Below are 18719 nucleotides of genomic sequence, written 5' to 3' on the forward strand. Positions count from 1 at the left end.
CTATGGGGAATGATATAACACAGTATGAGGGTGAGCAGACACATGCTATGGGGTACGATATAACACAGTATAGGGGTGAGCAGAGACATGCTATGGGGAATGATATAACACAGTATAGGGGTGAGCAGAGACATGCTATGGGGAATGATATAACACAGTATGGGGTGAGCAGAGACATGCTATGGGGAATGGTATAACACAGTATGGGGGTGAGCAGAGACATGCTATGGGGAATGATATAACAGTATGGGGGGGAGCAGAGACATGCTATGGGGAATGATATAACACAGTATAGGGGGTGAGCAGAGACACGCTATGGGGAATGATATAACACAGTATGGGGGTGAGCAGAGACATGCTATGGGGAATGATATAACACAGTATGGAGGTGAGCAGAGACATGCTATGGGGAATGATATAACACAGTATGGAGGTGAGCAGAGACATGCTATGGGGAATGATATAACACAGAATGGGGGTGAGCAGAGATATGCTATGGGGAATGGTATAACACACAGTATGGGGGTGAGCAGAGACATGCTATGGGGAATGATATAACACAGTATGGAGGTGAGCAGAGACATGCTATGGGGAATGGTATAACACAGTATGGGGGTGAGCAGAGACATGCTATGGGGAATGATATAACAGTATGGGGGGGAGCAGAGACATGCTATGGGGAATGATATAACACAGTATAGGGGGTGAGCAGAGACACGCTATGGGGATTGATATAACACAGTATGGGGGTGAGCAGAGACATGCTATGGGGAATGATATAACACAGTATGGAGGTGAGCAGAGACATGCTATGGGGAATGATATAACACAGTATGTAGGTGAGCAGAGACATGCTATGGGGAATGATATAACACAGAATGGGGGTGAGCAGAGATATGCTATGGGGAATGGTATAACACACAGTATGGGGGTGAGCAGAGACATGCTATGGGGAATGATATAACACAGTATTGGGGTGAGCAGGGACATGCTATGGGGAATGATATAACACAGTATGGAGGTGAGCAGAGACATGCTATGGGGAATGATATAACACAGTATAGGGGGTGAGCAGAGACACGCTATGGGGAATGATATAGCACAGTATGGGGGTGAGCAGAGACACGCTATGGGGAATGATATAACACAGTATAGGGGGTGAGTAGAGACACGCTATGGGGAATGGTATAACACAGTATGGGGGTGAGCAGAGACATGCTATGGGGAATGATATAACACAGTATAGGGGGTGAGCAGAGACATGATATGGGGAATGGTATAACACAGTATGGGGGTGAGCAGAGACATGCTATGGGGAATGATATAACACAGTATGGGGGTGAGCAGAGACATGCTATGGGGAATGATATAACACAGTATAGGGGGTGAGTAGAGACATGCTATGGGGAATGATATAACACAGTATGGGGGTGAGCAGTGACATGCTATGGGTAATTATATAACACATTATGGGGGTGAGCAGAGACATGCTATGGGGAATGATATAACACAGTATGGGGGTGAGCAGTGACATGCTATGGGTAATGATATAACACATTATGGGGGTGAGCAGAGACATGCTATGGGGAATGATATAACACAGTATGGGGGTGAGCAGAGACATGCTATGGGGAATGATATAACACAGTATGGAGGTGAGCAGAGACATGCTATGGGGAATGATATAACACAGTATGGGGTGAGCAGAGACATGCTATGGGGAATGGTATAACACAGTATGGGGGGAGCAGAGACATGCTATGGGGAATGATATAACACAGTATGGGGGTGAGCAGAGACATGCTATGGGGAATGGTATAACACAGTATGGGGGTGAGCAGAGACATGCTATGGGGAATGATATAACACAGTATGGGGGTGAGCAGTGACATGCTATGGGGAATGGTATAACACAGTATGGGGGTGAGCAGAGACATGCTATGGGAAATGATATAACACAGTATGGGGGTGAGGAGAGACATGCTATGGGGATTGATATAATACACAGTATGGGGGGGCAGTGACATGCTATGGGGAATGATATAACACAGTATGGGGGTGAGCAGAGACATGCTATGGGGATTGATATAATACACAGTATGGGGGGGCAGTGACATGCTATGGGGAATGATATAACACAGTATGGGGGTGAGCAGAGACATGCTATGGGGAATGATATAACACAGTATAGGGGTGAGCAGTGACATGCTATGGGGAATGATATATCACACAGTATGGGGGGAGCAGTGACATGCTATAGGGAATGATATAACACAGTATGGGGGTGAGTAGAGACATGCTATGGGGAATGATATAACACAGTATGGGGGTGAGCAGAGACATGCTATGGGGAATGATATAACACAGTATGAGGTGAGCAGAGACATGCTATGGGGAATGATATAACACACAGTATGGGGTGAGCAGAGACATGCTATGGGGAATGATATAACACACAGTATGGGGTGAGCAGAGACATGCTATGGGGAATGATATAACACACAGTATGGGGGGGTGAGCAGAGACATGCTATGGGGAATGATATAACACAGTATGGGGGTGAGCAGATACATGCTATGGGGAATGATATAACACAGTATGGGGGTGAGCAGATACATGCTATGGGGAATGATATAACACAGTATGGGGGTGAGCAGAGACATGCTATGGGGAATGATATAACACAGTATGGGGGTGAGCAGAGACATGCTATGGGGAATGGTATAACACAGTATGGGGGTGAGCAGAGACATGCTATGGGGAATGGTATAACAGTATGGGGGTGAGCAGAGACATGCTACGGGGAATGGTATAACACAGTATGGGGGTGAGCAGAGACATGCTATGGGGAATGGTATAACACAGTATGGGGGTGAGCAGAGACATGCTATGGGGAATGGTATAACACAGTATGGGGGTGAGCAGAGACATGCTATGGGGAATGGTATAACACAGTAAGGGGGTGAGCAGAGACATGCTCTGGGGAATGGTATAACACAGTATGGGGGTGAGCAGAGACATGCTATGGGGAATGGTATATCACAGTATGGGGGTGAGCAGAGACATGCTACGGGGAATGGTATAACACAGTATGGGGGTGAGCAGAGACATGCTATGGGGAATGGTATAACACAGTATGGGGGTGAGCAGAGACATGCTATGGGGAATGATATAACACAGTATAGGGGTGAGCAGAGACATGCTATGGGAAATTATATAACACAGTATGGGGGGGAGCAGAGACACGCTATGGGGAATGATATAACACAGTATGGGGGTGAGACATGCTATGGGGAATGATATAACACAGTATGGAGTGAGCAGAGACATGCTATGGGGAATGATATAACACACAGTATGGGGTGAGCAGAGGTATGCTATGGGGAATGATATAACTCACAGTATGGGGGGAGCAGTGACATGCTATGGGGAATGATATAACTCACAGTATGGGGTGAGCAGAGACACGCTATGGGGGATGATATAACAGTATGGGGGTGAGCAGAGACATGCTATGGGGAATGGTATAACACACAGTATGGGATGAGCAGAGATATGCTATGGGGAATGATATAACACACAGTATGGGGGGGGTGAGCAGAGACATGCTATGGGGATTGATATAACACAGTATGGGGTGAGCAGAGACATGCTATGGGGAATGATATAACACAGTATGGAGTGAGCAGAGACATGCTATGGGGAATGATATAACACACAGTATGGGGTGAGCAGAGGTATGCTATGGGGGATGATATAACAGTATGGGGGTGAGCAGAGACATGCTATGGGGAATGGTATAACACACAGTATGGGATGAGCAGAGATATGCTATGGGGAATGATATAACACACAGTATAGGGGTGAGCAGAGACATGCTATGGGGAATGATATAACACAGTATGGGGTGAGCAGAGACATGCTATGGGTAATGATATAATACAGTATGGGGGTGAGCAGAGACATGCTATGGGTAATAATATAATACAGTATGGGGTGAGCAGTGACATGCTATGAGTAATGATATAACACAGTATGGGGGTGAGCAGAGACATGCTATGGGGAATGATATAACACAGTATGGGGGGAGCAGTGACACGCTATGGGGAATGATATAACACAGTATGGGGGTGAGCAGAGACATGCTATGGGGAATGATATAACACAGTATGGGGGGAGCAGTGACACGCTATGGGGAATGATATAACACAGTATGGGGGGAGCAGTGACATGCTATGGGGAATTAATTAGCACCTAGTAATAGAGGGCAGGCACGCTATGGGGACATGGGGATAGAAAGTATATATTCAGCAGGTGTTGTCACAGGGGACCAAGGACAGTGCAGTCATAGACAGGGGATGAATGGCTAGAAGGCAGAAGGACAATCTTGGAACAATCTATTACCAGCTAATTTGCTTTTATCCAGATATTCAACAGAAAATGTTTTTCCAAAGCCGGGGACGCGGACATCAACGCCCTGAGCATTCGCCGACATTCTTGTCGTCTTGTTGTAGACAACTCTGTTCAACAAAAGTGAATAAATTGCCTGTCAGTGTTCTCTCTGTGTACAGCTAATTTCCCACTGCTGCTATTATGCACACTTACCTCTAAATGTGACCCCATACTTACCTCTAAATGTGACCCCATACTTACCTCTAAATGTGACCCCATACTTACCTCCTAATGTGACCCCATACTTACCTCTAAATGTGACCCCATACTTACCTCCTAATGTGACCCCATACTTACCTCCTAATGTGACCCCATACTTACCTCTAAATGTGACCCCATACTTACCTCCTAATGTGACCCCATACTTACCTCTAAATGTGACCCCATACTTACCTCTAAATTTGACCCCATACTTACCTCTAAATTTGACCCCATACTTACCTCTAAATGTGACCCCATACTTACCTCTAAATGTGACCCCATACTTACCTCTAAATGTGACCCCATACTTACCCACCCATGCACCAAATTACTGTGATTCTTTACCCACACTGAGTCCGCAAATGGAGGAGAGGAGATCCAGATCCAGATTCACCTTCCGGCTCCCGGAGTAGGTGAAGGGAGAGATGTCATGACATCTCTCCCATATTGCCCAGCGCGAGGACCGAGGATGGAGTAGTTAGACAGTGGCGGACATAGGAGCGGGGCTTCAGGTAAATATAGTATTGTGTTGTGTGTCTGTGACTTTATGTGTAAGGGGCACTACTTCTGTGGGCACTGCGTAAAGGGCACTACTACGATGGGCACTGTGAGGATCCCGGGTTTAAGCGTGCCTTATTTTCGCCCTCTCAGCCGTTCACCACCTTGTTAAAGGCAGAAAGGATATAGCTCTCTCTTTGCACGGTACCCCGGGTCCTTTGAGTCCCTTTAGATCGCACAGGAAATGACACAATAGCAAAGGTATAACGATACCTTTATATTACACAACACTACTTCTACATGTAACATCAGCAACTACACACTATATACAATATATACAGAAATGGAAGTAGTACTAGCTAAACCTTGGGGAACCCAGACACATGTCCCTATAGCAGAGGCCCCGTTAGTGTTAGAAAGGTGGGCAGCCACTAGGTCTGACTTACCCACCTGGGCTGGGGACACCACACTTGTGCGAGCCTGCTGTGTGGCTCCACGCTTCTCCTGGAAATTACTTCTCCGTCCCTGACTTGCGGTTCCTGGCCGCTTGGCCTGAACATCCTCTGCTCGCCAAGAGCAGGGCGTGCAGACCAGTCACCCAGCTCCAGCTGGCACACCAGTCCCACACCACTGGACTGCTCCGGTGGGAGCATACGCTTGGGCAGAATCTCCCGACTCCTGCCCAGCCTGGGTCCTGCCACTTAGGCTAGGACCTCTACTTCCCTCCGGTCTCAGGACAGAACTCCCTCAAACCCCTGCACTTGCCATTATGAAACATCTGATGTTCCCACGGTTAGGTGCCACCCCTGATCCCTAGTATTGGTTGGGTTGAATGCAGGGGCTGGGTACTGAGCAGTTAGTGATCACATCATTCCCTGCTTCCCCCCCTGTGTATATCAGTTTCGGACAGTCTTGCAATGGCCCCTTTGGTACAAAGGAAACTTAATCATGTTGATAAGAGGGCTGACTCCCCTGGGGCTATAGAAGGAGTCCCTGTTACCCCTCATAGTCATTTGTGATATCACATGCCGTTCAGCTGACTATAGCTTCCTGGCTAGGGCTTAGAGAGAGGGGGACTGTGGGGATATCAGCAGGCATACCAAGATACCAGGCTTACACACTGATAGGCACAAAGACTTGTATATACAGTTTCTACATATTACACACAGTAACACAACATGGTCAGACCCATTTATATAAGGTCATATTAATGTCCAATTAGCAGTTCTGTCCCCAGCACAGTATGTGATGCACACACACCACCTGCATTATAAGGGGTCATGTTTCCCTCGCACCAAGAGTGTCCTTCCTGCCCTTATACACACAGTGATCTGCCTCATCTGTGCCCTCTCCTGATTATATGTCCTTCCTGCCCTTATACACAGAGTGATCTGCCACAGCTGTGCCCTCTCCTGATTATCTGTCCTTCCTGCCCTTATAGACAGTGATCTGCCTCATCTGTGCCCTCTCCTGATTATCTGTCCTTCCTGCCCTTATACACACAGTGATCTGCCTCATCTGTGCCCTCTCCTGATTACCTGTCCTTCCTGCCCTTATACACAGAGTGATCTGCCTCATCTGTGCCCTCTCCTGATTACCTGTCCTTCCTGCCCTTATACACAGTGATCTGCCTCATCTGTGCCCTCTCCTGATTATCTGTCCTTCCTGCCCTTATACACAGTGATCTGCCTCATCTGTGCCCTCTCCTGATTATCTGTCCTTCCTGCCCTTATACACAGTGATCTGCCTCATCTGTGCCCTCTCCTGATTATCTGTCCTTCCTGCCCTTATACACACAGTGATCTGCCTCATCTGTGCCCTCTCCTGATTATCTGTCCTTCCTGCCCTTATACACACAGTGATCTGCCTCATCTGTGCCCTCTCCTGATTATCTGTCCTTCCTGCCCTTATACACACAGTGATCTGCCTCATCTATGCCCTCTCCTGATTATCTGTCCTTCCTGCCCTTATACACACAGTGATCTGCCTCATCTGTGCCCTCTCCTGATTATCTGTCCTTCCTGCCCTTATACACACAGTGATCTGCCTCATCTGTGCCCTCTCCTGATTATCTGTCCTTCCTGCCCTTATACACACAGTGATCTGCCTCATCTATGCCCTCTCCTGATTATCTGTCCTTCCTGCCCTTATACACAGTGATCTGCCTCATCTGTGCCCTCTCCTGATTATCTGTCCTTCCTGCCCTTATACACACTGTGATCTGCCTCATCTGTGCCCTCTCCTGATTATCTGTCCTTCCTGCCCTTATACACACAGAGAGATCTGCCTCATCTGTGCCCTCTCCTGATTATCTCTCCTTCCTGCCCTTATACACACAGTGATCTGCCTCATCTGTGCCCTCTCCTGATTATCTGTCCTTCCTGTCCTTCTACACACAGTGATCTCTCATCTGTGCCCTCTCCTGATTATCTGTCCTTCCTGCCCTTATACACACAGAGTGATCTGCCTCATCTGTGCCCTCTCCTGATTATCTGTCCTTTGCTGTCCTTATACCCTCAGTGATCTGCCTCATCTGTGCCCTCTCCTGATTATCTGTCCTTCCTGCCCTTATACACACAGTGATCTGCCTCATCTGTGCCCTCTCCTGATTATGTGTCCTTCCTGCCCTTATACACACAGTGATCTGCCTCATCTGTGCCCTCTCCTGATTATCTGTCCTTCCTGCCCTTATACACAGTGATCTGCCTCATCTGTGCCCTCTCCTGATTATCTGTCCTTCCTGCCCTTACACACACAGTGATCTGCCTCATCTGGGCCCTCTCCTGATTATCTGTCCTTCCTGCCCTTATACACACAGTGATCTGCCTCATCTGTGCCCTCTCCTGATTATCTGTCCTTCCTGCCCTTATACACACCGTGATCTGCCTAATCTGTGCCCTCTCCTGATTATCTGTCCTTTCTGCCCTTATACACACCGTGATCTGCCTCATCTGTGCCCTCTCCTGATTATCTGTACTTCCTGCCATTATACACACAGTGATCTGCCTCATCTGTGCCCTCTCCTGATTATCTCTCCTTCCTGCCCTTATACACACAGTGATCTGCCTCATCTGTGCCCTCTCCTGATTATCTGTCCTTCCTGCCCTTATACACACCGTGATCTGCCTCATCTGTGCCCTCTCCTGATTATCTGTCCTTCCTGCCCTTATACACAGAGTGATCTGCCTCATCTGTGCCCTCTCCTGATTATCTGTCCTTCCTGCCCTTATACACACAGTGATCTGCCACATCTGTGCCCTCTCCTGATTATCTGTTCTTACTGCCCTTATACACACTGTGATCTGCCTCATCTGTGCCCTCTCCTGATTATCTGTCCTTCCTGCCCTTATACACACAGTGATCTGCCACATCTGTGCCCTCTCCTGATTATCTGTCCCTCCTGCCCTCATACACAGTGATCTGCCTCATCTGTGCCCTCTCCTGATTATCTGTCCTTCCTGCCCTTATACACACAGTGATCTGCCTCATCTGTGCCCTCTCCTGATTATTTGTCCTTCCTGCCCTTATACACACAGTGATCTGCCTCATCTGTGCCCTCTCCTGATTACCTGTCCTTCCTGCCCTTATACACACAGAGATCTGCCTCATCTGTGCCCCCTCCTGATTATCTGTCCTTCCTGCCCTTGTACACACAGTGATCTGCCTCATCTGTGCCCTCTCCTGATTATCTGTCCTTCCTGCCCTTATACACACAGTGATCTGCCTCATCTGGGCCCTCTCCTGATTATCTGTCCTTCCTGCCCTTATACACACAGTGATCTGCCTCATCTGTGCCCTCTCCTGATTATCTGTCCTTCCTGCCCTTATACACACAATGATCTGCCTCATCTGTGCCCTCTCCCGATTATCTGTCCTTCCTGCCCTTATTCACAGTGATCTGCCTCATCTGTGCCCTCTCCTGATTATCTGTCCTTCCTGCCCTTCTACACACAGTGATCTCTCATCTGTGCCCTCTCCTGATTATCTGTCCTTCCTGCCCTTATACACACAGAGTGATCTGCCTCATCTGTGCCCTCTCCTGATTATCTGTCCTTTGCTGTCCTTATACCCTCAGTGATCTGCCTCATCTGTGCCCTCTCCTGATTATCTGTCCTTCCTGCCCTTATACACACAGTGATCTGCCTCATCTGTGCCCTCTCCTGATTATGTGTCCTTCCTGCCCTTATACACACAGTGATCTGCCTCATCTGTGCCCTCTCCTGATTATCTGTCCTTCCTGCCCTTATACACAGTGATCTGCCTCATCTGTGCCCTCTCCTGATTATCTGTCCTTCCTGCCCTTACACACACAGTGATCTGCCTCATCTGGGCCCTCTCCTGATTATCTGTCCTTCCTGCCCTTATACACACAGTGATCTGCCTCATCTGTGCCCTCTCCTGATTATCTGTCCTTCCTGCCCTTATACACACCGTGATCTGCCTCATCTGTGCCCTCTCCTGATTATCTGTCCTTTCTGCCCTTATACACACCGTGATCTGCCTCATCTGTGCCCTCTCCTGATTATCTGTCCTTTCTGCCCTTATACACACCGTGATCTGCCTCATCTGTGCCCTCTCCTGATTATCTCTCCTTCCTGCCCTTATACACACAGTGATCTGCCTCATCTGTGCCCTCTCCTGATTATCTGTCCTTTCTGCCCTTATACACACCGTGATCTGCCTCATCTGTGCCCTCTCCTGATTATCTGTCCTTTCTGCCCTTATACACACCGTGATCTGCCTCATCTGTGCCCTCTCCTGATTATCTGTCCTTCCTGCCCTTATACACAGAGTGATCTGCCTCATCTGTGCCCTCTCCTGATTATCTGTCCTTCCTGCCCTTATACACACAGTGATCTGCCACATCTGTGCCCTCTCCTGATTATCTGTTCTTACTGCCCTTATACACACTGTGATCTGCCTCATCTGTGCCCTCTCCTGATTATCTGTCCTTCCTGCCCTTATACACACAGTGATCTGCCACATCTGTGCCCTCTCCTAATTATCTGTCCTTCCTGCCCTTATACACACAGTGATCTGCCTCATCTGTGCCCTCTCCTGATTATCTGTCCTTCCTGCCCTTATAGACACAGTGATCTGCCTCATCTCTGCCCTCTTCTGATTATCTGTCCTTCCTGCCCTTATACACAGTGATCTGCCTCATCTGTGTCCTCTCCTGATTATCTGTCCTTCCTGCCCTTATACACAGAATGATCTGCCTCATCTGTGCCCTCTCCTGATTATCTTTCCTTCCTGCCCTTATACACACAGTGATCTGCCTCATCTGTGCCCTCTCCTGATTATCTGTCCTTCCTGCCCTTATACACACAGTGATCTGCCTCATCTGTGCCCTCTCCTGATTATCTGTCCTTCCTGCCCTTATACACACAGTGATCTGCCTTATCTGTGCCCTCTCCTGATTATCTGTTCTTCCTGCCCTTATACACAGTGATCTGCCTCATCTGTGCCCTCTCCTGATTCTGTCCTTCCTTCCCTTATACACAGTAATCTGCCTCATCTGTGCCCTCTCCTGATTATCTGTCCTTCCTGCCCTTATACACACAGCGATCTGCCTCATCTGTGCCCTCTCCTGATTATCTGTCCTTCCTGCCCTTATACACACAGCGATCTGCCTCATCTGTGCCCTCTCCTGATTATCTGTCCTTCCTGCCCTTATACACACAGCGATCTGCCTCATCTGTGCCCTCTCCTGATTATCTGCCCTTCCTGCCCTTATACACACAGTGATCTGCCTCATCTGTGCCCTCTCCTGATTATCTGTCCTTCCTGCCCTTATACACAAAGTGATCTGCCTCATCTGTGCCCTCTCCTGAATATCTGTCCCTCCTGCCCTTATACACACAGTGATCTGCCTCATCTATGCCCTCTCCTGATTATCTGTCCTTCCTGCCCTCATACACACAGAGAGATCTGCCTCATCTGTGCCCTCTCCTGATTATCTGTCCCTCCTGCCCTCATACACAGTGATCTGCCTCATCTGTGCCCTCTCCTGATTATCTGTCCTTCCTGCCCTTATACACACAGTGATCTGCCTCATCTGTGCCCTCTCCTGATTATCTGTCCCTCCTGCCCTCATACACAGTGATCTGCCTCATCTGTGCCCTCTCCTGATTATTTGTCCTTCCTGCCCTTATACACACAGTGATCTGCCTCATCTGTGCCCTCTCCTGATTACCTGTCCTTCCTGCCCTTATACACACAGAGATCTGCCTCATCTGTGCCCCCTCCTGATTATCTGTCCTTCCTGCCCTTGTACACACAGTGATCTGCCTCATCTGTGCCCTCTCCTGATGATCTGTCCTTCCTGCCCTTATACACACAGTGATCTGCCTCATCTGCGCCCTCTCCTGACTATATGTCCTTCCTGCCCTTATACACACAGTGATCTGCCTCATCTGTGCCCTCTCCTGATTATCTGTCCTTCCTGCCCTTATACACACAATGATCTGCCTCATCTGTGCCCTCTCCCGATTATCTGTCCTTCCTGCCCTTATTCACAGTGATCTGCCTCATCTGTGCCCTCTCCTGATTATCTGTCCTTCCTGCCCTTATACACAGAGCGATCTGCCTCAGCTGTGCCCTCTCCTGATTATCTGTCCTTCCTGCCCTTATACACAGAGCGATCTGCCTCATCTGTGCCCTCTCCTGATTATCTGTCCTTCCTGCCCTTATACACACAGTGATCTGCCTCATCTATGCCCTCTCCTGATTATCTGTCCTTCCTGCCCTTATACACACAGTGATCTGCCTCATCTGTGCCCTCTCCGGATTATCTGTCCTTCCTGCCCTCATACACACAGAGTGATCTGCCTCATCTGTGCCCTCTCCTGATTATCTGTCCTTCCTGCCCTTATACACACAGTGATCTGCCTCATCTGTGCCCTCTCCTGATAATCTGTCCTTCCTGCCCTTATATACACAGTGATCTGCCTCATCTGTGCCCTCTCCTGATTATCTGTCCTTCCTGCCCTTATACACACAGTGATCTGCCTCATCTGTGCCCTCTCCTGATTATCTGTCCTTTTTGCCCTTACAACACACAGTGATCTGCCTCATCTGTGTCCTCTCCTGATTATCTGTCCTTCCTGCCCTTATACACACAGTGATCTGCCTCATCTGTGCCCTCTCCTGATTATCTGTCCTTCCTGCCCTTATACACACAGTGATCTGCCTCATCTGGGCCCTCTCCTGATTATCTGTCCTTCCTGCCCTTACACACACAGTGATCTGCCTCATCTGTGCCCTCCCCTGATTACCTATCCTTCCTGCCCTTACACACACAGTGATCTGCCTCATCTGTGCCCTCTCCTGATGATCTGTCCTTCCTGCCCTTATACACAGTGATCTGCCTCATCTGCGCCCTCTCCTGATGATCTGTCCTTCCTGCCCTTATACACACAGTGATCTGCCTCATCTGCGCCCTCTCCTGATGATCTGTCCTTCCTGCCCTTATACACACAGTGATCTGCCTCATCTGTGCCCTCTCCTGATTATCTGTCCTTCCTGCCCTTCTACACACAGTGATCTCTCATCTGTGCCCTCTCCTGATTATCTCTCCTTCCTGCCCTTCTACACACAGTGATCTCTCATCTGTGCCCTCTCCTGATTATCTGTCCTTCCTGCCCTTATACACACAGTGATCTGCCTCATCTGTGCCCTCTCCTGATTATCTGTCCTTCCTGCCCTTATACACACAGCGATCTGCCTCATCTGTGCCCTCTCCTGATTATCTGTCCTTCATGCCCTTATACACACAGCGATCTGCCTCATCTGTGCCCTCTCCTGATTACCTGTCCTTCCTGCCCTTATACACACAGTGATCTGCCTCATCTGTGCCCTCTCCTGATTATCTCTCCTTCCTGCCCTTATACACACAGTGATCTGCCTCATCTGTGCCCTCTCCTGATTATCTCTCCTTCCTGCCCTTATACACACAGTGATCTGCCACATCTGTGCCCTCTCCTGATTATCTGTCCTTCCTGCCCTTATACACACAGTGATCTGCCTCATCTGTGCCCTCTCCTGATTATCTGTCCTTCCTGCCCTTATACACACAGTGATCTGCCTCATCTGTGCCCTCTCCTGATTATCTGTCCTTCCTGCCCTTATACACACAGTGATCTGTCTCATCTGTGCCCTCTCCTGATTATCTGTCCTTCCTTCCCTTATACACACAGTGATCTGCCTCATCTGTGCCCTCTCCTGATTATCTGTCCTTCCTGCCCTTATACACACAGTGATCTGCCTCATCTGTGTCCTCTCCTGATTCTGTCCTTCCTGCCCTTATACACACAGTGATCTGCCTCATCTGTGCCCTCTCCTGATTATCTGTCCTTCCTGTCCTTATACACACAGTGATCTGCCTCATCTGTGCCCTCTCCTGATTATCTGTCCTTCTGTGCCATCTCCTGATTACCTGTCCTTCCTGCCCTTATACACACAGTGATCTGCCTCATCTGTGCCCTCTCCTGATTATCTGTCCTTCCTGCCCTTATACACACAGTGATCTGCCTCATCTGTGCCCTCTCCTGATTACCTGTCCTTCCTGCCCTTATACACAAAGTGATCTGCCTCATCTGTGCCCTCTCCTGATTATCTGTCCTTCCTGCCCTTATACACACAGTGATCTGCCTCATCTGTGCCCTCTCCTGATTATCTCTCCTTCCTGCCCTTATACACACAGTGATCTGCCACATCTGTGCCCTCTCCTGATTATCTGTCCTTCCTGCCCTAATACACACAGTGAACTGTCTCATCTGTGCCCTCTCCTGATTATCTGTCCTTCCTGCCCTTATACACACAGTGATCTGCCTCATCTGTGCCCTCTCCTGATTATCTGTCCTTCTGTGCCATCTCCTGATTACCTGTCCTTCCTGCCCTTATACACACAGTGATCTGCCTCATCTGTGCCATCTCCTGATTACCTGTCCTTCCTGCCCTTATACACACAGTGATCTGCCTCATCTGTGCCCTCTCCTGATTATCTGTCCTTCCTGCCCTTATACACACAGTGATATGCCTCATCTGTGCCCTCTCCTGATTATCTGTCCTTCCTGCCCTTATACACACAGTGATCTGCCTCATCTGTGCCATCTCCTGATTATCTGTCCTTCCTGCCCTTATACACACAGTGATCTGCCTCATCTGTGCCCTCTCCTGATAACCGGTCCTTCCTGCCCTTATACACACAGTGATCTGCCTCATCTGTGCCCTCTCATGATTATCTGTCCTTCCTGCCCTTATACACACAGTGATCTGCCTCATCTGTGCCCTCTCCTGATTATCTGTCCTTCCTGCCCTTATACACACAGTGATCTGCCTCATCTGTGCCCTCTCTGGATTATCTGTCCTTCCTGCCCTCATACACACAGAGTGATCTGCCTCATCTGTGCCCTCTCCTGATTATCTGTCCTTCCTGCCCTTATACACACAGTGATCTGCCTCATCTGTGCCCTCTCCTGATTATCTGTCCTTCCTGCCCTTATACACACAGTGATCTGCCTCATCTGTACCATCTCCTGATTCTGTCCTTCCTGCCCTTATACACACAGTGATCTGCCTCATCTGTGCCCTCTCCTGATTACCTGTCCTTCCTGCCCTTATACACACACACAGTGATCTGCCTCATCTGTGCCCTCTCCTGATTATCTGTCCTTCTGTGCCATCTCCTGATTACCTGTCCTTCCTGCCCTTATACACACAGTGATCTGCCTCATCTGTGCCCTCTCCTGATTATCTGTCCTTCCTGCCCTTATACACACAGTGATCTGCCTCATCTGTGCCCTCTCCTGATTATCTGTCCTTCCTGCCCTTATACACACAGTGATCTGCCTCATCTGTGCCCTCTCATGATTATCTGTCCTTCCTGCCCTTATACACACAGTGATCTGCCTCATCTGTGCCCTCTCCTGATTATCTGTCCTTCCTGCCCTTATACACACAGTGATCTGCCTCATCTGTGCCCTCTCCGGATTATCTGTCCTTCCTGCCCTCATACACACAGAGTGATCTGCCTCATCTGTGCCCTCTCCTGATTATCTGTCCTTCCTGCCCTTATACACACAGTGATCTGCCTCATATGTGCCCTCTCCTGATTATCTGTCCTTCCTGCCCTTATACACACAGTGATCTGCCTCATCTGTACCATCTCCTGATTCTGTCCCTCCTGCCCTTATACACACAGTGATCTGCCTCATCTGTGCCCTCTCCTGATTATCTGTCCTTCCTGTCCTTATACACACAGTGATCTGCCTCATCTGTGCCCTCTCCTGATTATCTGTCCTTCTGTGCCATCTCCTGATTACCTGTCCTTCCTGCCCTTATACACACAGTGATCTGCCTCATCTGTGCCCTCTCCTGATTATCTGTCCTTCCTGCCCTTATACACAGTGATCTGCCTCATCTGTGCCCTCTCCTGATTTCCTGTCCTTTCTGCCCTTATACACACAGTGTTCTGCCTCAACTGTGCCATCTCCTGATTATCTGTCCTTCATGCCCTTATACACACAGCGATCTGCCTCATCTGTGCCCTCTCCTGATTATCTGTCCTTCCTGCCCTTATACACAGAGCGATCTGCCTCAGCTGTGCCCTCTCCTGATTATCTGTCCTTCCTGTCCTTATACACAGAGCGATCTGCCTCAGCTGTGCCCTCTCCTGATTATCTGTCCTTCCTGCCCTTATACACAGAGCGATCTGCCTCATCTGTGCCCTCTCCTGATTATCTGTCCTTCCTGCCCTTATACACACAGTGATCTGCCTCATCTGTGCCCTCTCCTGATTATCTGTCCTTCCTGCCCTTATACACACAGTGATCTGCCTCATCTGTGCCCTCTCCGGATTATCTGTCCTTCCTGCCCTCATACACACAGAGTGATCTGCCTCATCTGTACCCTCTCCTGATAATCTGTCCTTCCTGCCCTTATACACACAGTGATCTGCCTCATCTGTGCCCTCTCCGGATTATCTGTCCTTCCTGCCCTCATACACACAGAGTGATCTGCCTCATCTGTACCCTCTCCTGATAATCTGTCCTTCCTGCCCTTATACACACAGTGATCTGCCTCATCTTGGCCCTCTCCTGATTATATGTCCTTCCTGCCCTTATACACACAGTGATCTGCCTCATCTGTGCCCTCTCCTGATTATCTGTCCTTCCTGCCCTTATACACACAGTGATCTGCCTCATATATGCCTTCTCCTGATTATCTGTCCTTCCTGCCCTTATACACACAGTGATCTGCCTCATATGTGCCCTCTCCTGATTATCTGTCCTTCCTGCCCTCATACACACAGAGTGATCTGCCTCATCTGCACCCTCTCCTGATTATCTGTCCTTCCTGCCCTTATACACACAGTGATCTGCCTCATCTGGGCCCTCTCCTGATTATCTGTCCTTCCTGCCCTTATACACACAGTGATCTGCCTCATCTGTGCCCTCTCCTGATTACCTATCCTTCCTGCCCTTATACACACAGTGATCTGCCTCATCTGTGCCCTCTCCTGATGATCTGTCCCTCCTGCCCTTATACACACAGTGATCTGCCTCATATATGCCTTCTCCTGATTATCTGTCCTTCCTGCCCTTATACACACAGTGATCTGCCTCATATGTGCCCTCTCCTGATTATCTGTCCTTCCTGCCCTCATACACACAGAGTGATCTGCCTCATCTGCACCCTCTCCTGATTATCTGTCCTTCCTGCCCTTATACACACAGTGATCTGCCTCATCTGCGCCCTCTCCTGATTATATGTCCTTCCTGCCCTTATACACACAGTGATCTGCCTCATCTGCGCCCTCTCCTGATTATCTGTCCTTCCTGCCCTTATACACACAGTTATCTGCCTCATCTGTGCCCACTCCTGATTATCTGTCCTTCCTGCTCTTATACACACAGTGATCTGCCTCATCTGCGCCCTCTCCTGATGATATGTCCTTCCTGCCCTTATACACACAGTGATCTGCCTCATCTGTGCCCTCTCCTGATTATCTGTCCATCCTGCCCTTATACACACAGTGATCTGCCTCATCTGTGCCCTCTCCTGATTATCTGTCCTTCCTGCCCTTATACACACAGAGAGATCTGCCTCATCTGTGCCCTCTCCTGATTATCTGTCCCTCCAGCCCTCATACACAGTGATCTGCCTCATCTGTGCCCTCTCCTGATTATCTCTCCTTCCTGCCCTTATACACACAGTGATCTGCCTCATCTGTGTCCTCTCCTGATTATCTGTCCTTCCTGCCCTTATACACAGTGATCTGCCTCATCTGTGCCCTCTCCTGATTATCTGTCCTTCCTGCCCTTATACACACAGTGATCTGCCTCATCTGTGTCCTCTCCTGATTATCTGTCCTTCCTGCCCTTATACACAGTGATCTGCCTCATCTGTGCCCTCTCCTGATTATCTGTCCTTCCTGCCCTTATACACACAGTGATCTGCCTCATCTGTGCCCTCTCCTGATTATCTGTCCTTCCTGCCCTCATACACACAGAGTGATCTGCCTCATCTGTGCCCTCTCCTGATTATCTGTCCTTCCTGCCATTATACACACAGTGATCTGCCTCATATGTGCCCTCTCCTGATTATCTGTCCTTCCTGCCCTTATACACACAGTGATCTGCCTCATCTGTACCATCTCCTGATTCTGTCCTTCCTGCCCTTATACACACAGTGATCTGCCTCATCTGTGCCCTCTCCTGATTATCTGTCCTTCCTGTCCTTATACACACAGTGATCTGCCTCATCTGTGCCCTCTCCTGATTATCTGTCCTTCTGTGCCATCTCCTGATTACCTGTCCTTCCTGCCCTTATACACACAGTGATCTGCCTCATCTGTGCCCTATCCTGATTTCCTATCCTTCCTGCCCTTATACACACAGTGATCTGCCTCATCTGTGCCCTCTCCTGATTCTGTCCCTTCCAGCCCTTATACACACAGTGATCTGTCTCATCTGTGCCCTCTCCTGATTATCTGTCCTTCCTGCCCTTATACACAGTGATCTGCCTCATCTGTGCCCTCTCCTGATTTCCTGTCCTTCCTGCCCTTATACACACAGTGTTCTGCCTCAGCTGTGCCCTCTCCTGATTATCTGTCCTTCCTGTCCTTATACACAGAGCGATCTGCCTCAGCTGTGCCCTCTCCTGATTATCTGTCCTTCCTGCCCTTATACACAGAGCGATCTGCCTCATCTGTGCCCTCTCCTGATTATCTGTCCATCCTGCCCTTATACACACAGTGATCTGCCTCATCTGTGCCCTCTCCTGATTATCTGTCCTTCCTGCCCTTATACGCACAGAGAGATCTGCCTCATCTGTGCCCTCTCCTGATTATCTGTCCCTCCAGCCCTCATACACAGTGATCTGCCTCATCTGTGCCCTCTCCTGATTATCTGTCCTTCCTGCCCTTATACACACAGTGATCTGCCTCATCTGTGCCCTCTCCTGATTATCTGTCCTTCCTGCCCTTATACACACAGTGATCTGCCTCATCTGTGTCCTCTCCTGATTATCTGTCCTTCCTGCCCTTATACACAGTGATCTGCCTC

The 18719-nt window shown here is 49.1% G+C and overlaps 1 protein-coding gene across 1 annotated transcript in view; it reads right to left on the reverse strand.

Annotated features, from left to right (window-relative positions):
• Positions 1–18719, reverse strand: part of LCAT (lecithin-cholesterol acyltransferase) — a 229955-nt gene that overhangs the window by 79178 nt on the left and 132058 nt on the right. The window contains exon 3 of the mRNA XM_088462995.1: positions 4405–4520. Coding sequence (XP_088319121.1) covers positions 4405–4520 — 116 coding nt within the window. The remainder of the gene's footprint in view (positions 1–4404; positions 4521–18719) is intronic.

Source organism: Taudactylus pleione, unplaced genomic scaffold (genome assembly GCF_031769625.1).
Source record: "Taudactylus pleione unplaced genomic scaffold, aTauple2 ptg001308l, whole genome shotgun sequence".
Taxonomy (NCBI): domain Eukaryota; kingdom Metazoa; phylum Chordata; class Amphibia; order Anura; family Myobatrachidae; genus Taudactylus; species Taudactylus pleione.